General features: G+C 45.6%; 4 protein-coding genes across 15 annotated transcripts in view; all 4 read right to left on the bottom strand.

Annotated features, from left to right (window-relative positions):
* Positions 1 to 8,563, bottom strand: part of LOC310756520 (uncharacterized protein) — a 34,272-nt gene extending 25,709 nt beyond the window's left edge. For 2 of the 5 annotated variants that reach the window (XM_083600729.1, XM_083600730.1), the window contains exon 1: positions 6,798 to 6,920. The gene's annotated coding sequence lies outside the window, so the exon portion shown is untranslated. Of the gene's footprint in view, positions 1 to 6,740; positions 6,921 to 8,015 lie in introns of those variants that run through there. The other 3 variants (XM_083600726.1, XM_083600734.1, XM_083600728.1) reach the window with 2 other exon arrangements.
* Positions 1 to 23,244, bottom strand: part of LOC310756634 (uncharacterized protein) — an 820,367-nt gene that overhangs the window by 663,186 nt on the left and 133,937 nt on the right. The gene's annotated exons all lie outside the window — the stretch shown is intronic.
* On the bottom strand, positions 359 to 6,864 carry LOC310757046 (uncharacterized protein). Its single transcript, XM_083602154.1, has 3 exons — positions 6,745 to 6,864; positions 6,293 to 6,419; positions 359 to 2,641 (listed from the first exon to the last, which is right to left on the bottom strand). The coding sequence occupies exons 1-3, from the start codon at positions 6,790 to 6,792 to the stop codon at positions 1,689 to 1,691; spliced, it is 1,128 nt and encodes a 375-aa protein (XP_083458280.1). The 5' UTR covers positions 6,793 to 6,864; the 3' UTR covers positions 359 to 1,688.
* Positions 10,600 to 22,469, bottom strand: LOC310756494 (uncharacterized protein). Of its 6 annotated transcripts, XR_014544907.1 has the most exons (6): positions 21,128 to 22,469; positions 18,662 to 19,162; positions 18,334 to 18,460; positions 18,095 to 18,177; positions 12,079 to 14,428; positions 10,600 to 11,882 (listed from the first exon to the last, which is right to left on the bottom strand). XR_014544907.1 is itself a non-coding variant. In XM_083600665.1 (5 exons), the coding sequence occupies exons 2-5, from the start codon at positions 19,076 to 19,078 to the stop codon at positions 12,389 to 12,391; spliced, it is 2,667 nt and encodes an 888-aa protein (XP_083456791.1). In that variant the 5' UTR covers positions 19,079 to 19,172; positions 20,802 to 22,469; the 3' UTR covers positions 10,600 to 12,388. The 6 variants fall into 6 exon arrangements, 5 of the variants coding, with proteins under 5 accessions (XP_083456791.1, XP_083456793.1, XP_083456792.1 ...); XM_083600665.1 differs by having other exon boundaries at positions 10,600 to 14,428; positions 18,662 to 19,172; positions 20,802 to 22,469; XM_083600667.1 differs by having other exon boundaries at positions 10,600 to 14,428; positions 18,662 to 19,172; positions 21,079 to 22,469.

Genomic DNA, 23,244 nt, shown 5'->3' with positions numbered 1-23,244 from the left:
TCATTGATCCCTGGAAAAGGAAAGCAATTCCCTTATTTGTAGTTCATCCAGAGTAAGGAGTGGAAAAATGTGCAACTGGAGATCTTAAGTGTTCAGAAATCACCCAAAGCCCATGGAATTTACCCATTAGTTTAAGAATTCTAAGTCAGGTATTCTAACAAAAATATGTAACTTGTCTGTGAGATTGCCCGGTTTCTTTTCCTCCAACAGGGAAGCCAATGTAAGGGATTTAGTTTCCAGGAAACTGCACGTTAGTTTAATGTTTGTCTTGGGGAAACTGGTGGAAAACATTATTAAAGACAATGACATAGTTTTCTTGGCAAACAAAAAACATCTGTTGGTCTTAACACTAAAGACCCAACTTCCCATCTATTCCATATTTCAAATTCATATTACTTATTGCCAATACACATTTTTTCCATAATTAAACTTATTCTCAATAAATCTAATTTATTATATCTACCTAGCAACTATTACTGAAGTTCCTCGAATGCTGCAACAGAATTTAAACTACTATATTTATTTTTCAGATATTCTTTGAAAACCTCCCATTAGAAACAAATTCCTGTTTTGATTTATTCTTTATTTTTCTGATAAACCATCTAATTCGGCATATTCTGTCAGCTTTGGGATCCAATCTTGTATAGAGGGGATTTCATTACTCTTCCATTTTGCTGCGATCAAAACTCTTGCTGCCGCTGTCGCATATAAAAAGATACCCTTCCTCTTTTGTGGAATATCCAAATCTGTTATTCTCAGGAGGTAGGCCTCTGGTTTTTTATTGAAAGAGATCTTTAGCATTTTTTGCAGTTCTGCATGTATACTCTCCCAGAATACCTGTATTTTCCTACATGTTCACCACATATGGTAGAATGTTCCTGAGTCAACCTAAAACCATTCTTAACCTGAGGTGCGCTTTCGCTAATGGGGCCTCCCGCTGCCAACTGAAGCTCTTGTCACACTGCAAACATTTGTAAGTGCTATCCATTGTATGAATTATCTTATGGCTAGTGAGGTGACAACTCTGAATGAAGCTCTTTCCACATTCCAAACATTTATAAGGTTTTTCTCCTGTGTGAGTTCTTTGATGCAAAGTAAGGGAGTCTTTTTGAGGGACGCAGGTAGTGCTGTGGTCTAAACCACTGAGCCTCTTGGGCTTGCTGATCTGAAGGTCGGCGGTTCAAATCCCTGCAACGGGGTGGGCTCCTGTTGCTCGGTCCCAGCTCCTGCCAACCTAACAGTTCGAAAGCACGTCAGTGCAAGTAGATAAATAGGTACCACTCCAGCGGGAAGGAAAACGGCGTTTCCGTGCACTCTGGCACTCGTCACGGTCTTCCGTGTGCCAGGAGCAGTTTAGTCATGCTGGCCACATGACCCAGAAAGCTGTCTGTGGACAAACGCCAGCTCCCTCGGCCTGTAAAGCAAGATGAGCGCTGCAACCCCAGAGACGTTCGCAACTGGACTTAACAATAAGGGGCCACTTTATCTTTACCTAAGGGAGTCTTTACAACTGAAACTCTTTCAACACTGCATACAGTCCCCTGTATGAATTCTTTGATGCTTCATGAGGGAGTCGCTATATCAGAAGCTCTCCCCACAGTCCAAACATTTGTAATATGGCTTGTCCCCTGTGTGGGTTGTAAGATGCATATTAAGGGAGCTAATGCCTCTGAAGCTCTTCCAAAGCATTAATGAGGTTTCTCCTCCGTATGAGTTCTTTGATGATCAGTAAGGTGACAACTCTGACTGAAGCTCTTTCCACATTCAAAACATGTATAAGGCTTTTCCCCTGTATGAGTTCTTCGATGCCGAGTAAGGGCGCCACTCTCACGGAAGCTCTTGTCACACTCCCAGCATTTATAAGGCTTTTCTCCTGTGTGACTTCTCTGATGCAAAGTAAGGGAGTCTTTGCGAGTGAAGCTCTTTCCACACTCCAAGCACTCATAAGGTTTGTCCCCTGTATGAATTCTTTGATGCTTTGTGAGGGTGCCTTTGTGCCTGAAGCCCTCCCCACAGTCCAAACATTTGTGAGGTTTTTCACCTGCGTGAGTTCTTTTATGTCTAGTGAGGATGCTCCCATGATGGAAGCTCTTTCCATACATCAAGCATTCACACAGTTTGTCCCCTGTATAAGTTCTTTCATGTCTAGTGAGGCTGCTCCTCTGACGGAAACACTTTCCACACTTCAAGCATTCATACGGTTTGTCCCCTGTGTGGATTGTGTGGTGCCTACTAAGGGAGCTACTCTGACTGAAGCTCTTTCCACACTCAAAGCACTGATGAGGTTTCCTCCCTTTATGAGTTCTTTGATGTGAAGTAAGGTTACTACTCTGCCTAAAACTTTTTCCACACTCCCAGCATTTATATGGTTTTTCATCTGAGTGCACTCTTTGATGTGAAGTAAGCGTTGAGCGATAAGGAAATCTTTTTCCACACACAGTACATTCATGCTTCTCTCTGCCAATCTGATTTTCATTAACCTGAGAAGCAGTGGATTCCCTCCCCACCTTCTGCATTTGGGTCCCCTCCTTTCTGTAGGTTCCAACTTGAACCCGCTGTTTCCGTTGCTCCTTCTGCTCCTCAGCTCCTTCACGTGACGGTTCTGATTGTTCTCCTTCAGTCAGGAACTCCGAAACATCTCCTAATGGATTAAAAAGGAAAAGTGGTAAAATGATGTGTCTGTATAAGGTAGGGGTCGGCAATCTACAGCTCCTGGGCCACATCTGGCCAGGGGGGGTCATTTAACCGGCCCCCGAGCCACCACCGAACCCTGCCACACGCTCTGCAAGTCTCTGCACGCTGCGCTAAACCAGGTCCGTATCGTTAAAGCTATGGTTTTCCCAGCAGTGATGTATGGAAGTGAGAGCAGGACCATAAAGAAGGCTGCTCGCCGAAGAATGAATGCTTTTGAATTATGGTCTGGAGAAGACTCCTGAGAGTCCCATGGACTGCAAGAAGATCAAACCTATCCATTCTGCAAGAAATCAGCCCTGAGTGCTCACTGGAAGCACAGATCCTGAAGCTGAGGCTCCGATACTTTGGGCCACCTTACGAGAAGAGAAGACTCCCTGGAAAAGACCCTGATGTTGGGAACGATGGAGGGCACAAGGAGAAGGGCACGACAGAGGGCGAGATTGTTGGACAGTGTTCTCGAAGCTACCAGCATGAGTTTGACCAAACTGCGGGAGGCAGTGGAAGACAGAAGTGCCTGGCGTGCTCTGGTATATAGGGTCACAAAGAGTCGGACACAACTATACAACAACAACAACAACACCCCGCCCATCAGATTGGATTGCCCCAGCCACTTGGCGGCTTCCAACATATATAAAGACATAATAAAACATTAAACTTAAACTCTTCCCTATACAGGGCTGCCTTCAGATGGCTTGGAGGTTGCATAACTCCATACCCTCCAACATTTCTCTGGGACGTCCTAAGGAAAAGCAGGACATTCCAGGATCAAATCAGAACCCGAGATGACTTCTGTAAATCTAGGACTGTTTCTGGAAAATAGGGACACTTGGAGAGTCTGCAAAAAGGACCACAGGGAGTTCTGTATATATGGGAGAATTTTAAAAAGCAAGTGGTCCCCACTGACCTAGTGCAAAAAGATCTAGTCATCCGGAGTAGCAGTGGCTGCCTAGAAAAAACACCATAGCCCCACACCCTTACCTGGGAGTAAGGCCCACTTAACACTGTGCTGCTTTGTTCTGAGTAGACACTAAGTTATTTACTAGATGCAAGTCAGCAGCACCAGACGAATTCACTTGGCTAGGCGCTCTGGTGGATTTTGTGCCGCGTCTTGCAGAGCCAGACCAACACTGCCGACGGACCCTGCAGCCTGATCTGCTAGGCACTGGGGAGGATTGCACCCCACCTCTTGCGGAGTCAGACCCAGGCTGCCACTTGGCCTGGCACTGGCAGAGCAACAAGCAGTGGTCAAAACAGGAGCCTCAAGGATCACCCTCTCCAGCTGAAAACAAACCAGGACTGCTCCAAGAAATGCAAAAAGGAAAAAATAAATAAAAGTAGTGCTAGGCTGCCCCCTGACTTGCCTGTGCATCATTGAGCAGATATTTAGTTAATCAGGATTTTTAAAGGGGAAAGAATGATTGTAAGCGGTTTAGTCATGCTGGCCACATGACCCAGAAAGCTGTCTGTGGACAAACCCTGGCTCCCTCGGCCTGAAAGCGAGATGAGCAATGCAACCCCAAAATAGCCTTTGACTGGACTTAACCGTCAAGGTGTACTTTACCTTTTCTTTACCTTTATTTGACACAGAGGGGGAAACCTACAAACAGTCCAAAAGCATACCTTCCAAATTATCTCCGATGAAAATAGGTACGTCCTATTCCATAATAATCATTTTACTATTAATACCCTGCCCATCTGACAGGTTGCCCTAGCGATTCTGGGCAGCTTCCAACATATAGAAAAACTTAATAAAACATTTTAAAAACCTTCTCTACACAGGGCTGCCTTCAGATGGCTCGGGGGTTGGCTAACTCCATACCCTCCAACATTTCTCTGGCGAAAATAGGGACATCCTAAGGAAAAGCAGGACATTCCGGAATCAAATGAGAAACTGGGATGGCTTCTGTAAATCCAGGACTGTCCTTGGAAAATAGGGACACTTGGAGAGTCTGCAAAAAGAGCACAGGGAGTTCTGTATATCTGGGAGAATTTTAAAAGCAAGTGGTCCTCACTGACCTGGTGCAAAAGATCTAGTCATCCGGAGGAGCCCTGGCTGCCTAGAAAAACCACTATAGCCCCACACACCCTTACCTGGGGATAAGGCCCACTGAACTCAGTACTGCTTTGTTCAAAGTAGACACTTAGCAATGTTCTAGATGCAAGTCAGCAGCACCAGACAAATCCACTCGGCTAGGCCAACACTGCCGACAGGCCCTGTGCCCCGATCTCCTAGGCGCTGGTGTCGATTGCACCCCGCGTCTTTCAGAATCAGGCCCAGGCTGCCACCTGGCCCAGCACTGGAGGCAGATACAAGCAGTGGTCAAAACAAGAGCCTCAGAGATGGCCATCTCCAGCATGAAACAAAACAGGACTGCTCTAAGAAAATGCACAAAGGAAAACAGAAGAAGCAGCGCTACGCTGCCCTGGTGGGCCACCTCCTTACCTGCTTGTGATTGGCCGAGAGGATAGCCAGCCAATCAGGATTTTGAAACCAAAACAGAATGATTAATGGATTTTTCCCATTTTCTTCTCACTTCCCTCTGTGGCTCCCTAGCCTCATGCTGTACAGCCCCCCAATTTACATAATTTTCACTTGGGACCCTGTTGGAAAATCCTGGGGCCCCTGTTGGGAAACACTGATGTAGAGAAACAGGATAGAGTGTTGGGTGTGTTGGTTTTTTAAAAGTTGAAAGTCCTTAAGGGAGGAATTGGGAACCTTTGGCTCTCCAAATGCTTCTGAAAAAAGTCCCATCAGCTCCAGCAAACATGGACCGTCAACAGAAAGGATGTTCGGATTCAGCAACTTCTGGGAGGGAGCCAGGTATCCCTACACCTGTCTTATGGGGAAAAAGAGGTCCTTGTGAGCATTCTACTCAGGTGGCAGAATAAGATACCCATCACAACTCTTTCCTCTCCCTTCCACAAGCAGAATCCAGAAATAATTGTGCTGCAGGATAACAGGTGAACATTTACTGGACAAGGGTCTTAGAACATGTTTGGGAGCCCGAACAGTAAGTTGGGTGTTGGGTGTCAGTTCCCCAACAGGCTTAAGCACCTCCCCCCTCTCGTACACAGCCCTCCTGTGTAGGCTCAGTTCCCAAAGCACCTGGCTCCTCCTATTCTTCTTGTAAGTTGTTGGGGACAGAGAGGAGGTTCAGATCCATGCCACTCCATCCATTCTGTCCTGTACACTGCTTTGCAAGCATTGCAGTTAGGCAGACTAGGACTCTCCCCCAATGCAATAAATTGCAACCAGCACACAGCAGACCTCTTCAGCCTTTTGTTTCAGTGACATGCAGTTGTTCACCCCTCGCCCAATCCTACAAGAGACCTCCCTGGCCAGAAAAAAAGGGAAATCAAGGCAGGTAACTCATAGCCAATGGGTCCATTCTTTGATGGCTTCCCATGGTCATCTGGTTGGCAAGCATGAGAACAGAATCCTGGACTACGTGGGCCTTTGCTTCGAACCAACAGGGGCCTTCGAATGTTCCTTTGTCCAGGAGAAATTACAAAGTGCTTTCTAGTGATCTCATTGATGGTACACCAACAATAATTCACACCTTTGCTAGCTATGGATCAAGGAGAAACAGATCCGTACCCACAGATGTCATCATCTCACGAATCTCCTCCATGACTTCCTCGTACAGAGCTCTCTGGCCCGGATCCAGCAAGGCCCATTCCTCGTTGGTGAAATGCACAGACACTTCATCAAAGCTCACCAATCCCTGGAAGAAGAAAACCGTTCCCTTCTTTGTAAGCACTCCAAGGCAAGGTGTTGTCTTAAGTATAATACTTCTAATACCCTTCTGGGGTATCTAGAGCCCGTATAAGAGATCTCTTACACGGTCGGAGAGGAAGCAGAGCCCAAGCAGAATATATTGATAGTAAAGCGGCTGGTAAGCCTGATCTTTATTAAAGGAAATAAAGTGTTGCAACATGGTCTCCGCTCACCACACGCAGGAGGGAGAAGAACCCCGAAGCCCCTATAAGGACTTTTGAAATCGCCCCCCCCCTCTTGCCCAAGACCAGCCCCCAAAACATCATACATACATTCCTCCTCCTCCTCCTCCTCCTTCCTCCGTCTCTCCTTCCCCGCATCTGACCTGGAGGCGGCAGGAGAGGCAGCCTCCCCTGCGGAGAAAGAACGGGAGAAGCTTCTCCGCAAGGAAGAAGAGGAAAGAGGCGCCTCCAGACAAAGCATCTGCGTCCCACAGGAAGGAGGGACAGGCCCGGAACAGGAAGCGGAAGCTCCTCCTCCTCTCGCGCAGGAATCCCCTTCCGCTCTGGGAATCTTGGCTCTGTGGTGTCGGCTTAACCCTTGCGGAGCTGAGTGGGAGGAACCTCTTGGCTGCTCCGGGCGAATAGCGAGGAGAGGAGTCCCGATTTTTTTCTAGAAAGTTTTGCAGAATCAGGCCCCGAGTACAGGAGCCTCTCCTCCAGCAGGTGCCCCATGCAGGATGCAGTGACCATTGAGAGCCATAGCATATGCCTCCTTTTCCCCAGGACTGTGAGTGAAGGTGGCTTTCACATAAAACAGGAAACCTAACATAATCCTTAAAAAGTAATTCTACTCTAATAAGGATATATAAATAGAAAGAACTATTAAAAATAGCTAATAATCATAGAAAGAAGTAACAAGGATGTCGTCTCTCTTGGACCTGGTCCAAACCTACATGGAGAAACTGAATTATTATTATTATTATTATTATTATTATTATTAATTTGTATACCGCCCTATACCCGCAGGTCTCAGGGCAGTTCACAAAATCAAATCACAATATAAAAACAGAAGATACACTATCAAAACAAAAACTACCCAATAACTCACCCCCCCCCAAAAAACAGCCTAAGTACAGTGGTACCTCTAGTTACATACGCTTCAGGTTACAGACACTTCAGGTTGCAGACTCTGTTAACCCAGAAATAGTGCTTCAGGTTAAGAACTTTGCTTCAGGATGAGAACAGAAATTATGCAGCAGCAGTGCGGCCGCAGCGGGAGGCCCCATTAGCTAAAGTGGTGCTTCAGGTCAAGAACAGTTTCAGGTTAAGAACGGACCTCCGGAACGAATTAAGTACTTAACCCGAGGTACCACTGTACTGGGATCTTTGTGAGGAAGTGACCATTTCCCGGTAGAAAGTGACCCTGTCCTCCTGGGGTTCATGCTGAGCGGAGTCAGAGATGCACTCTGGACTTTAAGAAGGTTGATTTCCAGCAAGTGACATCTAGAACCACCACCACCACCCCCCCCCCCGCCCCGCAAAAAAGGACACATATTTGAAGCAGAGCCAGCTTGGCCAGAACCCATGGACATTCTCCTTACCATTGTTGCAAAACTGCTAGGCTGATTGAAAACTCACATGCAGCAATAGAGAAAATAAAGAGTTCCTTTATTTGTAACCGGCAGCAAAGTGGCTCAGAATAGTGAGTTCAAAGTCTCAGCCTCGAGCAACAGGTTCCAGGGGCTTTTATACCCTTTTGCCTTTCAGCATCTAGCATTGAATATTCATAAATTTAACCAATCATTTGGGACAGCACCCTTCCTTTATTCCTTATAAGCTTACTTCCTGTTACAGTTAGGTAGCTGTGTTGGTCTGCCGTAGTCGAAACAAAATAAAAACAAATTCCTTCCAGTAGTACCTTATAGACCAACTAATAATAAACTTAGTTGGTCTCTAAGGTGCTACTGGAATGAATTTTTTAAAATTTTGTTTAAGCTTACTCCCTGTTATTGCAAAGAGCTCAGCATTGCACAGAAACTGTTAGGCACTCTGCAATTTCCATACAAGGCTTCTTCTCCTTTTCTTGCTTTCAGCGTTTCGGGGATATTGCAATGTAAGCTTAAGCAATGGGGTGGGTTTGCTTAGCCCGGATTTGCAAATCTGTCCCTGGACAAATTCCGTCCCCAGAATGTCCCCAGATGTGCAAATCTGTCCTCGGGAAACGTGGCAGCGGCAGCCCCAGCAGCTGGGAGCCAGCCTGGTAGCGCAGTTGGCTCTGGCTGGCTTCAGGAGCTGCTCACTGTCCGCTGTCATGGCACCCGCCATTTTTCCTTGCTGGAAGAAACGGCGAGGAAAAATGGCGGGCGCCATGGCAGCCAACTGCGCTACCAGGCTGACTCTGGGCTGCTGACTGCTGCTGCCGCCGCCACTGCCGAAGGGGAACCAGGGACGTCCGGCGGTATAGATCTCCTGTCCCCTTCCCCCTATGTTTTGACAGATGGGGGAGCTCAGGAGTTGCAGGTGGTTGGCCGTTGCCCAGTTTTTAAAAAAACTGCGCATTGATGTTTCACAGGGTGCGAAAGAAGGGCTTTGCACCTTTATACAATATGCATATGTGCTTGGGCCCAGGGTCTTTTGCCTCACAATCCCCACTACTGACTCCCTGTTGCTACTCAGCTTCAAAAAAAAAAAGTGTCCCCGGATTCATTGGAAAAAATCTGGTAACCATAGGTTTGCTGCCTATGTGTCTGACTGCTCAACAGGATATGGCTGCCACACCATTTAGATTAATATTATGTTTATGGCCTGTGTTTTTTCCAGGACTGGAAGTCAATGCAGCTTACCGATAAAATAGAAAAAGAAGTGATTAAACTCCAAGAGAGTTAAAATATATATGGATATAAAGAATTATTAAAAGTATTGATATTAACAGTAATAAAACGACAGCAACACCAGTCCTTTCCTCAAAAACAGCCAGTTCCCAGAAACTTGTGGGCATATGGAGGTCTTCACCTGCTGGCAGCCAATATGGCTTCTCTAGGGCAGGAGGTCTAGGACTAGCCTCATACTCTGTGAATGGGCCTCATCCTCTTTTAAAGCCACCATGTTTCCTGTGGGAGCAGATTCTGTAGTTCATGTTCTGTATGAAGACGCAGTATCTTATCTCCTCAAGTTCTGGAGTTAATGACTGGGGGACAGAAACACTTTTCTGTCCACTTTTTCTATCAGATGGATTATTTTAAATTGCAACACATATAAAATCATAATAAAACATCAAACATTAAAAACCTCCTGACACAGGAGCTTTTTAATGGTTTATTATTTATTATTATTATTTATTGAGATGTCTTCTAAAAGTTGTGTACAGTGGTGCCTCGCAAGACGAAATTAATCTGTTCCGCGAGTCTCTTCATCTTGCGGTTTTTTCGTCTTGCGAAGCACGGCTATTAGCGGCTTAGCGGCTATTAACGGCTTAGCGGCTATTAGCGGCTTAGCGGCTTTAAGAAAAAGGAAACAAACTCGCAAGAACTCGCAAGACGTTTCGTCTTGCGAAGCAAGCCCATAGGGAAAATCGTCTTGCGAAGCGACGCAAAAACCGAAAAACCCTTTCGTCTTGCGCGTTTTTCGTTTTGCGAGGCATTCGTCTTGCGGGGCACCACTGTAGTTCTTTATCTCCTTGACATTTGGTGGGAGGGCGTTCCACAGGGTTTGGTTTGACTAATATCTACAATGAACAGCGTAGGAACGATAAAATTCAAATAAAATCAGCTTAGGCCCTTAAAATCTCCAGTTTCCTTAGGGAAAACCCCTTAAAATTATTACACTGATGCGTAAGTGCAAAATACGGAATGCTAATTGCAAGGAATGTTTTATGTGCCAAAGGAAATAAACTATGCATTTGTAAATCTAACTCTCCTCAGGAAAACAATCTGCAGCATAGCAACCATAAGGAACGTTTCTGTGTTTTGCAGCTTCTGGAAACACCTGAGAGATGAATGTCATATCCTATGGGACGGATGCGGAAGAACAAAGATGTGTAGGAAAAACTGGAAAATGAAAATGGGGAAGTAGGCACCCCACCTGGGAATAAGCAAGAATATTAAACAATAAAATTATATACACATTCATATATAATTATATATATAATTATATATGTGTTTGTGCATGCATGCTACAAAAGCAGGATCTGATTCAAGTTGTTTATTATTATTATCTATTAACATTGTGTTTATGATCCAACGCCCCCCAAAGCTTCAAGCCCAAGGGTTGACTGTCTCGGACACACAGCCCAAAAATTAAAATGGGATCTCGGCTAGCAGCACATGGGATAAATCCCCATATGGGATAAATCCACATCTTCTTTTGTAACTACAAGCTAAAGCATGTCTTCAGAGAGCATACTGTGAACTGAATGTAAGTAAACTATTCATTACTTATAAGGAAGACTCTTGTGTCTTTATTCTTTTAGGCGGGGATCAAAGGGGTCTTGCCAGGAATATACTCCAATCTGGGCATGCCAGATTGGATAGCTTAGAGATTCATATGAATCTGCAAACTAGCTTCTTGCTGTGTAAATGGGGAATGAGCTCTGCTATATGTAACCCACTAGCGTGAGTGTGGAAGAATAATATATAATCAATATATCCTCTCCTACTATCCACAACATTCCCACACACATACCCCTCAAGTGCTTTTGCCTGGCTGGAATAGGTCACTAAATTGTGTTGGTGCCCCTTGTATGCCAAGATGGACGCAAGTGGGAGTAGAATTCTCTGGCTTGTTTTGTGGCTGGAATACAAAACTCACATCACTTTTGTCTCCGGCCATGTGGCATGTGGTCCCCGGCTGGTTTTTATTTTATTTAACAAAAATCGTATAACTGTAGTAAAACCTCTTGGTGGGTTTCAAGAAATATCAATGAAAAGTATCAATGAAAACAGTTCAAAACAACAGAAAACATTTACAGATCACTGAAATTAAGAGTGAAAAGGATTCAAAGGCATCAACACCTATGTGTCTGGATAGGCTTGCCTAAATAAAATTGTTTTAAGCAGGAGCGAAACAAAGTACAGCAAAGGCATCTGTCTGGTGTCAATAGGCAGGGAGTTCCAATGTGTAGATGCTGCTGCACTAAAATATTGATTTTTCACAACTGAGGATTATGTGGCACTAGTAACATTGTCCATTCTGAAGACCGAAGCAGTCCCATGGGCTTATATGAGAAAGGCAACCCTGCCTACAAGGGAACACACTTTCTCCCTGCATGCCTAGCACTGGGAGGGCACCATTCTCCCACTTAAGGTAGTGTGACACAATAGTGCATAAAATAAGACCACAAGAGCCATCAGGTAGTTCTGAAACAACAGTTTGGGATACACCTAAAATCATACACACATAACCAATTATCTGATAAGAATAATTTAATGTAGCAAATAATTTAAAAAAGCAACACCCATGCAGTGCAACACCTGCAAAGATAGAATCAATATTATTTGATATAATAAACGCTATTAGATACATATATTTGCCATTATTTGCAAACTGTTTTCCAACATCTGATATTATTCAAGCCAAAAAGTGGCTGTACGTACAGATATATAATGAGGACCACTCTAGAAGACCTACAGGTCAAAAAGCATTTGACGCCAAGTAGCGTTTTGATACGTTGCATATATTTGGCTAAATTGTTTTATTAGGTTTATTAATTCCATGTTTATTATTTATTGTTACCTATGAACTACTTTAAATCGCTCTTACCAAACACTTGGTTACGTGCATATGGTTTTAGTTCTGATGCCAATCCATTTCATCACAAGAGTCTTCCATGCATTTTGTGATCGGGTCTGGTGTTCAAAACCTCCCACCTCGTGGCCCACCTCCCTTGTTCCACCTCCTCCACACTGTGGCCAGCCTAAGCTTCTTGGCTTGAGGGGAGACAGAGATTTGGCAGAGGACTTTGCCCTTACTCCTGGCACTAGGTTGCCACCCATTTGCCCTTGCTCCCCGACGGCTGGGACTTGGCTTCCTGTGCTCCTAGCACGATGGACGGGTGCTGCCTCTGTAGGTGCAAGCGCAGGCTGCTGGTACTATAATGTGCTGCGTCTCTGCCCCTGCTCATGACCCGCCTGCAGTGGCTGCAGACGGCGGTGCTGGGATCCACTCCCACCTCAAAGTGGTCCCACACGATGCTCTGCCGCTTCTGTGGTGAATCGGGCTGGCTGCTTTCGGTCTGGGGGGTCACAGCCACCCCAGGAGCAGTGGGGGAACCGTAGGAGGTACCCGCTCGCGGCACTGGTGGGGTGTGTTCTTGCTGCTCCTGCTCCACAGGGTTCCAGACAGAAGCACCTCTGCCTAGGGAAGAGGAGTGGAAGAGATCTTCACCTTCAATCAAGCTGAGGGCATCTAATACAGACACTTCCTCAGATAAGCTGATGTCCACCAGTGGGCTAAGCTGTCTCCCTTCGCTCACTAAAGTGGATGACTCTGCAAGACTGCTGCTGCCAGGGCCTCCAGACTCCTCAAACAACACCCCAGCAGTAGGAGAAGGCTTGTTCCTGCGACCAGAAGATTCAGGAAAGTTAGGAATCGGGATAGGTGGCTGATGTTGTCCAACACAAGCAGTACTAGGAGGAAGATGGACTAATACGACTGGGGGCAAATCAGTCTGGACTGTGTTGCTGCAGCTGTTGCTACTGCCAGCCGTTCTGCCTTGGGTAGGCCTAGTAATAAGGTCGCAACTGTGAGGAAAGACCTTTCCATGCTTGAAAGTTTTATGTGGCTTTTCCCCTGTGTGGATTTTTTGATGAGAAGTAAGAGCTCTTTTCTCTGTGAAACACTTTCCACACTCCAAGCATTTGTGTGGCTTCTCCCCCGTGTGACTTCTTTGGTGAGTAGTGAGATGCGCCTTCTGACTGAAGCCCTTTCCACACTCCAAGCATGTGTGCGGTTTCTCCCCAGTGTGAATTCTCTGATGAGTAGTGAGATGTGTCTTTCGTAAGAAGCTCTTTCCACACTCCAAGCATTTGTGTAGTTTCTCCCCCGTGTGAATTCTTTGGTGAATAGTGAGATCTGCTTTCTGACAGAAGCTCTTTCCACATTCTGGGCATTTATGCGGTTTCTCCCCCGTATGAATTCTCTGATGGGAAGTGAGCCTTCTCTTCTGCATGAAGCTTTTTCCACACTCCAAGCATTTATGTGGTTTCTCCCCCTTGTGGATTCTCTGATGGAAAGTAAGGTAAGCCCTCTGACCGAAGCTCTTTCCACACTCCAAACATTTAAATGGCTTTTCTCCTGTGTGAATTCTTTGATGACTAGTGAGATTTATCTTCTGACAAAAGTCCTTTCCACATTCCAAGCATTTATATGGTTTTTCCCCTGTGTGAGTCCTTTGATGGGTAGTTATGGCAGAACTGTGTCGAAAGGTCTTTCCACATTCCAAGCATTTATATGGTTTTTCCCCTGTATGGATCCTTTGATGGGTAGTTAGGGCCGAACTGTGACGAAAGCTCTTTCCACATTTCAAGCATTTATGTGGTTTTTCCCTTGTGTGAATTCTTTGATGAGAAATGAGACTTATCTTCTGACAGAAGCTCTTTCCGCATTCCAAGCATTTATACGGTTTTTTGCCTGTGTGGATCCTTTGATGAGTAATAAGGGCAGAACTGTAACGAAAGTCCTTTCCACAATCCAAGCATTTATGCGGTTTCTCCTGCGTGTGAACTCTTTGATGGGTAGCAAGAAGTGTCTTCTGACAGAAGCCCTTTCCACATCCCAAGCATTTAAATGGTTTCACCCCTACATGGATCCTTTTATGGGTAATGAAGTCCGAACTTTGACAAAAGCTCTTTCCACACTCTAAACATTTGTATGGTTTCTTTCCTGTGTGGATTTTGTAATGGGTTCTGTAACAGTTCTCCTCCATGACTTCTTTATACAGAGCTTTCTGGTCAGGATTCAGCAGATCCCACTCCTCCTCGGTAAAATACACAGAAAACTCCTCAAACAACCCTAGACCCTGAAAGAAAGGAAAATAGTTGCTACTTTATAGATAACTATGGGGATGAGGGACCAACTCCCTTCTCTTGTGGGGGCCCAATTAGTGCTATTACCTTCCGTTAAGAGTTTGGGTGTAATCATTGACGCCCAAACATGGAGGCGCATGTTACAGCAACAGCCAAGGCGACATTTTTCCACCTTCACTGCATCAAGCAGTTGGTCCCTTACCTTTCCCGCCCTGACCTGGCCACAGTGATCCATGCGATGGTCACCTCCAGGCTTGACTACTGTAATTCGCTCTACGTGGGGCTGCCTTTGAAGCTGTCCCAGAAACTCCAACGGGTGCAGAATGCTGCAGCGAGGCTCCTCACGGGGTCTCTGCCATGGGAGCATATTCACTCAGTGCTTTTCCAGCTGCACTGGCTCCCAGTGGAGTACAGGGTCAGATTTAAGGTGCTGGTTTTGACCTTTAAAGCCCTTCATGGCCTAGGACCCTCGTACCTACGGGACCGCCTCTCCCGGTATGCCCCACGGAGGACCTTAAGGTCCATAAATAGCAACACCCTAGTGGTCCCGGGCCCTAAAGAAGTTAGATTAGCTTCAACCAGAGCCAGGGCCTTTCAACACTGGCTCCGGCCTGGTAGAACGCTCTGTCTCATGAGACCAGAGCCCTGCAGGATCTGATTTCTTTCCGCAGGGCCTGTAAGACAGAGTTCTTCCACCTGGCCTGGCCTTTGGCTTGGAGCCAATTTGATTCCCTCCCCCTCTTTCTTTTTCCTTCTCCTCCTGTGATGAGGCCACATTTTAATATTTTAATTTTTCAATATTTTAATGTTGTATTTTAATCTTGTTTTTAAGTTGTATTCATTCAATTTGTTTTTATTATTGCTTGTTAGCCACCCTGAGCCCGGCCTTGGCTGGAGAGGGCAGGGTATAAATAAAAATTATTATTATTATTATTGTAGCTAGGAGCAGTGTCTATGCTCATTCCACTCATGAATTCCCTTCCCATTCGCCCCATTAACTCCCTAGAGCTTCTCCTTCTAACCCCAAGCAACTATTAAGCTAGCTATAGTGTGCAACTACTGTTCCACAAAAAGCCCCTGATGATCACCTTCCAAAGCAACTACTCCATTCCGAACTTAAAAATGGAAAGCGCAATGCTGGTGGTCAACAAAAGAGGTTTAAAGACTCTCTCAAGGCAAATCTTAAGAAATGTAGTATAAATGACAAGAACTGGGAAACATTGGCCTGTGAGAGTTCCAGTTGGAGAACAGCCTTTACCAAAGGTGTCATGGACTTTGAAGACGTTCAAACTCAGAACAAAAGGGGGGAAAATGCTAAGAGGAAGGCACGCTTGGCAAACCCTCACTGTGATCAACTCCCGCCCAGAAACCTATGTCCCCACTGTGGAAGGACTTGTGGATCCAGAATTGGCCTCCACAATCACTTACAGACTCACTGTTCTTATTCCCAAAAGAAGAAGACAAAAAACACTCTCATGGTAATCTCCTGTTTCTTCCTCCTCCCACATCTTGCAACTGTTAAGCACCCTTTCCAGCTTCTGCCCAATTATGAAGCCACCATCACTTCCTGTTCTTCAGATCCTTTCATGCCCTTTATTTCACCATCAATTCCCTTTCCACTCCCTCATTTATTGCAACTCCCTTTGCACCCCTGTCTTCAACTTCACTTTCCCCTCCTCCACCCTCCTTCCTATGTTTCTCAACTCTCTCTTACACACTCCCATGTCCATGCCTTATCCCTTCTTCTATTGTGCAGCCCCCTTTGCGCACACCCCCCATGCTAAAATGTGTTACTGCATCTTTAAGATGGATAGAATCTTAAGAGCAAGCCAGTCAGTTAGCTTGTTCAGTTAGAAAAGTTTAGTTCAGTTGATGGATGTTGAACATATATGGGTGTGTGGTTTTTTTTAAAAAAATATTTCTTCTAAATAGCAACACTGAATCTGGAATGCATGGTAAAGGTAAAGGGACCCCTGACCATTAGGTCCAGTCGTGACTGACTCTGGGGTTGCAGCGCTCATCTCGCTTTATTGGCCAAGGGAACCGGCGTACAGCTTCCGGGTCATGTGGCCAGCATGACTAAGCCACTTCTGGCGAACCAGAGCAGCGCACGGAAACGCCGTTTACCTTCCCGCCGGAGCAATACCTGTTTATCTACTTGCACTTTGACGTGCTTTCGAACTGCTAGGTTGGCAGGAGCAGGGACTGAACAACGGGAGTTCACCCTGTCATGGGGATTCGAACCGCCGACCTTTTGATTAGCAAGCCCTAGGCTCTGTGGTTTAACCCACAGCGCCACCCACATCCCATGGATTGCATGGTACCAGGAGTGAAATACATTGTTTCAAGGTACTATGGAATATTTGAGGGCTTCACATCTTTTATTTCTTTCACATGAGGCAGCTGTAGAATGGAAAAGGGAGAAGTTTAAAACAGCCAGCTTTTTTCATTCAGGGTCTCCCCCTTCTCACCGTACTCAAACAACAGCAGAAGTTTGAGTAAAGTGGGTGTCGAGGGACAGATAGACAAATAAAAGGGGGGGTAAACAGGCAGAGGTTTGAGTAAAGCACTGATGGAAAGACAAAGAGCAGTTGGTCCTTTAAAAAACCCAAACCAGTTTTAACAAGGAGAAATGTCAATGATGGGGACAACACAGACGCTGACACCAAAACAGCTAACACAACAAAGCTGTTCCCAACTCCCTTCTTGCTGTATTTGAATTATTCTTTAAAGTGCCACTTCCCCCGCCCTCAGTGTTACTTTCTGCTCACTCTGCTGTTTAAAACTGCCATTTTCCTGTGTGTCCCCTACTTCCACTTTACTGAAAGCTCTGTTGTTTAAAACTATCATTCTCCTCTCTGTCCCTCCACCCCCAGCTTTACTCAAACTTCTGTCATTGTTTCCCCCGCCTCTTTCAGTGTCTCTTCCTTCTTGCTGTACTCAAACTTCTCCCTCTCCCATTCTTCAGCTGCCTCATGTGAGAGAGAAGAGATAAAGGATGTGGAGAAGAAGAAGAGGAGGAGTTTGGATTTGATATCCCGCTTTATCACTACCCGAAGGAGTCTCAAAGCGGCTAACATTCTCCTTTCCCTTCCTCCCCCACAAGAAACACTCTGTGAGGTGAGTGGGGCTGAGAGACTTCAGAGAAGTGTGACTAGCCCAAGGTCACCCAGCAGCTGCATGTGGAGGAGCGGAGACGCGAACCCGGTTCACCAGATTATGAGTCTACCACTCTTAACCACTACACCACACTGGCTCCTTCAAATATCCCACACTTCTGTACTCAAACCTCTACTATTGTTAAAAACCACAATTTTCCTCACAGTAGTACTCCATCCCTGCTTTACTCAAACCTCTGTCATTGTTTACAAATACCCCACTCAGCGTCCTTCACTTCTTGCCCCCATACCAGGGCCAGTACTGTTGTGCAACTTGCCTTCTCTTTTGTTCCCTTAATGGACTACCAAAACCCATAATATTCTCCAAAGAAAGATTATTATTATCCTGAGGAACTTAAACATTCTTTAATGGTATTCACAGCCTCCTAGGCAGGCTGCTTTGAAAGAAGAAAAGAGGAGAGAAATCTGTTTAGGGGTGAGCAGAAGAATAAGGTCCCTAGGTGGTTCCAAGCCTCTTTCAACACTGATCGATCCACCTACCTGATCTGGTTCCACAGCAGCTGCTTCTTGACCATCGCAAAAAGTAGAAGCCCAAGGAGGTTTTGCCAGCCTCATTTCATCACCTGTGAATGACAACCATAAGTGTGAAGCCAGTAGCACTGGTTTAAGTTCTCAAGTATTGGATGCCAATTCACTTTTGAACCAAGTTTCCAAAGAACAAAAACACATCCCAAGAATTTATAGCATAATCAATAGAAGGAGATGAAGTTAGTCTTTACCCAGTGAGGTGGCATGTCTGTCTATCTCCTGAACATTATCCCTCTGCAAGAGATTGCATTTGGTCTCTGACAGAACCTTCTCCGGTGCAGAGAAATCTTCAGACACTTCTGCAAATGGACCCTTTACCTGAAATAACAATAAAGGGATCAAAGACAGAAAACGGGGAGAAGGATTAGTAAAGGCACACTAGAAATAAAAGGTCTTGGTAGTTGGGACATTCCTACGTGGATGAATCCCAGAAAAGGTTTGACAATTACAGAGAGTGTTAGCCCACTGTCTCTCAGATTCTGAGCCCCTTGGAAGTACCAGGACAAAACTATATTTTACCTGATGCTCTGCCTGCTTCTTGTCGTTGGCCTGGCTCAGGAGGAAACCTTCGGCCAGGGCCACTGCCTGGCAACAGGTCTCTGCTCCACATTCCCTTACCCAGCTCTCAATTTCTTCTGGGAGGATGGTCAGGAACTGCTCCAGAATCACCAGGTCCAGGATCTGATTCTTTGTGTGTCGCTCTGGTTTCAGCCACTGACAGCAGAGATGGTGGAGTTGGCTACAAACCTCTCGGGGCCCTTTGGCCTCTTGGTGGCAGAACTGTCTGAAACGCTGGCGCTGCACATCTGAGCCGAGTGTGTCCTCCTTCCCCAGGACCTTCTGCACTGTTCTTTCCCAGAATTCCCTGGGGCTGCCAGCCTGGTTTGTACAAGGACTTCTTCCTGCTTCGTGGGCAGCTGAATCTTCCTTTTCCATCCTTGATCTCTACTCTAAGGAAGTCTCTGACTGGGCCCAAAAGACCTCTCCCTGTTCTGCTAGAGGCTGTCCAAAATGGAGGTTCTACCAAGTCCTGCAAAATGAACAAATGGTTTGGTGAGTGAATTATACCTTTCTGGAGAGGAAGATTTCCCCTGGAAATGTAGATGAGTCTGAATATCAACCAGGACATCCCCCAAAAGTAAAGGCAGTTAAATGCTAAGACCCAGAGAAAAATGAGACTTGTTGGCGAGTTTCCTTGAAGTATTTGTTCTGGTTGAGACTCAGAAGATCCCTCCCAGTGGTCTGTCCTCTACAACTAAGAAGAGCCTGGCTGCTGGGTCAAGGCAAAGATCCATTTAGTGCAGCCTCTTGTTCTCACAGTGACCAACCAGATCCTCCAATGGGAAGCCTGCAGGCAGCACATAAGCACAAAAGCAACCGGTATGCAGAGGCATCCAACCCCTGGCTTTATACAATCCTAGAATTGCAGAGTTGGAAGGGAACCTGAGGATACTCTCGTCCAACCCCCTGCAAGTCAGGAATATGCAGCTGTCCTCTACAGGGATCAAACCGGCAACCTGGGTCAACTGTCAACTGTCAACCGTCAACTGTCATGAAGCTTAGTTTAAAGAAACGCAGCCACGACGCTGACACAAAACCCCACACAAGAACTGAAGCATTGCCACCCGACCACCCACCCCACTCACCATGCCCCTCCCCCTCTTTCCCCCCTTTTCTTCCTACCCTAACATTGTACAGTGGTACCTCAGATTAAGAACTTAATTTGTTCTGGAGGTCCGTTCTTAACCTGAAACTGTTCTTAACCTGAAGCATCATTTTAGCTAATGGGGCCTCCTGCTGCCACTGCGCTGCCCGATTTCTGTATTCATCCTGAAGCAAAGTTCTTAACCCGAGGTACTATTTCTGGGTTAGCGGAGTCTGTAACCTGAAGCGTCTGTAACCTGAAGTGTCTGTAACCCGAGGTACCACTGTATACAACACTAATGCCTCACAACAAATGAAACTGATCTGTAGAAAACACAACTTGAAGAAAGAGATAATATATGTATTTTTTGTAAATTAAGAAATCTTTTAAAAATATATTTAAAAAAGAAAAGCAGCCTCTAAACTAATGAAATGGCAACTGATTAACTTTCAGACTCACTTGTGCAATAAATGTACATTTCTAGAATTACACAACTTTTAGAAGACATCTGGGGGCAATCCTGTATTAATAATAATAATAATAATAATAATAATAATAATAATAATAATAATAATTTATGTCCCGCCCTCCCCAGCCAAAGCCGGGCTCAGAGTGGCTAACAACAGTAAAAGGGAAGTTTTTAACGCTTGATGTTTTTATATATACTGTAAGCCGCCCAGAGTGGCTGGGGAAACCCAGCCAGATGGTTGAGATATAAACAATAAAATTAATTGTTGTTGTTGTTGTTGTTGTATATGTTTCATGCAAAGACAGAACATTTCTCTGCAGTGCCTACTATCTGGTATACATTCTCAACACATGGAGGTTCCACTCCTCTGGGCGGAGATATATTCCCCCCCTCCTGCTTTCTTCTCCCACCTCATCCCATTCAAAGCTTCGCACCGACTCTCTAAGAAGTCAGCCTGGATAGCTCCGTTGGTTAGAGCATGGTGCTAAGACGTAATGCCAAGATTGCATGTTCGATCTCCCTTTGGGACAGCTGCATATTCCTACCTTGGACCAGACGATCCTCGGGGTCCCTTCCAGTTCTACGATCCTGTGAATCTCTTTCCTCTGGACAGGGCTCAGTAATAATAATAATAATAATAATAATAATAATAATAATAATAATAATAATATTATTTATACCCCGGCTCAGGGCGGCTAACAACAGTAAAATTACAGTAAAAACATAATGGGGGGGGACCAATTTAAAATACAGGTTAAAATGCAGAAATGTGAAGAAATGCACCATAGGACAGGGGAGAGCCCAGTAGATGAGACTTCCCACCTTCCCAATGTGAAGCACACCCAAACCCTCCTTTCTTCCAGTTGCTGACCGGATCTCTCCCTTCCTCCCTTTCCCAGGAATCACCCCAAAGATCTCTCGACCCGACCAGGAGGAAAACACCCAGGGCAGCCCTTGCCAGAGCCCACCCCCCCCACTGGAGAAGGCGGGGCAGGAAGCGGCTGCGAGGCTTCGCAAGTTGCTCTGGAGACACCCAAACCCCGCCTTCTTCCTCCTCGCGTCCTCTCTAGGAATCTCCCTGCCAGGCATCCTCCTCCAAGGAATTTCTATTATGCCGGGAGCCTGCTCTCTGTGAGAATGGTGCGTCCAAAACACTATGCAAAGGCTTAATGCTGCACAATAGGATCCTGGGATGTCATGTGCCGGAGGCAGTTTTTCCCCCTCCAGATTTTTTCACTTAAGAGCAGCAGGTATGTTGGCTTATGCTGCTGTCCGCCGCAAGAGTCAGTCTGTCAGTATTATTTATTGAATTTATATACTGCCCTAGACCTGGAGGTCTCAGATATTAGTCCGTCTCAGATACTACTACTACTACTTTATTGCTTATACCCTGCCCATCTGGCCAGGTTTCCCCAGCCACTCTGGGCAGCTCCCAACAGCACAACAGAACATCAGACATTAAAAACTTGCCTAAACAGGTTTGCCTGTGTCGCAGGAAACCCCCCCCCCCCAAAATCATTCAGTTTGTACAAACTTCACTTACACTCACACACTACATACGCTACACTTCTGTTATAAATTCATAGAAAATCAATCATACACCGGATTGGCACTGTTCCACTTTTATTTTACTCCATGAAGGAAGGACTACAAAATGGGAAGGTTTGATACAGGCCAGCCATAATCCCTTGAGCATCCCAGCACATCCACAGGAGCCCTGCCCAGTTGCTATGCCAACCCTGATGGTCCTAGACAGAAGACAATCAAGATCACAAAGAACTTGCATATGGCAGTGGATTCAGCATGGAGTGGAACAAAGGACAATAATCAGCTCTTCCCTCTGGGGGCAGGAAACTGCAAACTCCCCTCTGTCACCTGGAAAGTACTCATGGGGAGGGGGAAAGAGGGAACCAGCCAGGTGACAGGACACTCAGGTTACCACCACAACTCCTCCCTCAACCCCTCCTTTCTGTGATGTAGGTGTGATGTATCTGGGGGGGTGGTCTTGATCTACAGGGTGGCAATTTCAAAAGTCTTTATAAGGCCTTGCACACCATTTTTCTGGGTCCTTCCTCTCTCCTGCAAGTGAGGGGAGCACCCTGTTGCAACAGTTCAATAAAGGCCAAGCCTACAGGCTGCTGTTTTGCTCCAAGTTATCCTGGTTGGTGTCTTTGTTTTTGTCCAAGGGAGCCCTCGGATTTTTCCGTTAACACCTGTTACATAAATGTGTTTCATAAATGTGTTTACATAAATGTGCGGTTTTCTCCCGAATGAAGTGCAGAGCGTTTGAGGACCGGGACATTCGCAGGGAAACCAAAATGCTTGTTTACAAAGCCATTGTACTACCAACCTTACTGTATGCTTGTGAACCATGGACCACTTACAAACACCATCTCCAACTTCTCGAAAGATTCCATCAACGGTGTCTCTGAAAAACCTTACACATCACTTGGGAGGACAGGTGAACTACTATCAGTGTACTGGAAGAAGCTCGCAGGCCAGTGTTTCCCAGTTGTCAGTGTATATAACTACATTTTTTAAAGATTTGCCTTGAGACAGTCTTTAAACCTCTCGTTGACCACCAGCATTACGCTTTCAATTTTTAAGTTCAGAATACAGTAGTTGCTTTGGAAGATGATAATCAGGCATCTACACATCATGATCAGTCCAGCAAAGTTGATGTTGAAGAATCATTGCTTCAACACTGGTGATCTTTGAAACCACCATTTATAAATGGTGCAAACTAACGTGGGCGTAGCCAGGATTTATGTTGGGGGTGAGAGCAGGAAGCCCACCTGTTAATCTTCCTAGGTCTAGCAGATTCAGAAAGAAACATCTCAACCACAGTTCATAGAATTGTGGAGTTGTAAGGGACCCCGAGGGTCATCTAGTCCAACCCCATGCAATGCAGGAATCTCAATTAAAGAATCATAGAATCATAGAGTTGGAAGAGACCACAAGGGCCATCGAGTCCAACCCCCTGCCAAG

The sequence above is a fragment of the Podarcis filfolensis genome (genome assembly GCF_964270895.1).
Source record: "Podarcis filfolensis genome assembly, chromosome: 2".
NCBI lineage: Eukaryota > Metazoa > Chordata > Lepidosauria > Squamata > Lacertidae > Podarcis > Podarcis filfolensis.
Note: the sequence above shows the minus strand (reverse complement) of the source record. Positions and strands in the feature narration are given on the sequence as shown.

Coding starts and splice junctions, on each gene's coding strand:
- LOC310757046 (XM_083602154.1), bottom strand. CDS start 6,792: ATGCGGGGAAGGAGAGACGGAGGAAGGAGGAGGAGGAGGAGGAGGAAT. Junction 6,420..6,744: donor GGAGGAGGAGGAGGAGGAAT/GTATGTATGATG, acceptor TTCTTCTTCCAG/GGATTGGTGAGCTTTGATGA. Junction 2,642..6,292: donor TGAGATGATGACATCTGTGG/GTACGGATCTGT, acceptor TTAATCCATTAG/GAGATGTTTCGGAGTTCCTG.
- LOC310756494 (XM_083600665.1), bottom strand. CDS start 19,078: ATGGAAAAGGAAGATTCAGCTGCCCACGAAGCAGGAAGAAGTCCTTGT. Junction 18,461..18,661: donor AGAAGCAGGCAGAGCATCAG/GTAAAATATAGT, acceptor TTGTTATTTCAG/GTAAAGGGTCCATTTGCAGA. Junction 14,429..18,094: donor CTGCTGTGGAACCAGATCAG/GTAGGTGGATCG, acceptor CCTTTCTTTCAG/GGTCTAGGGTTGTTTGAGGA.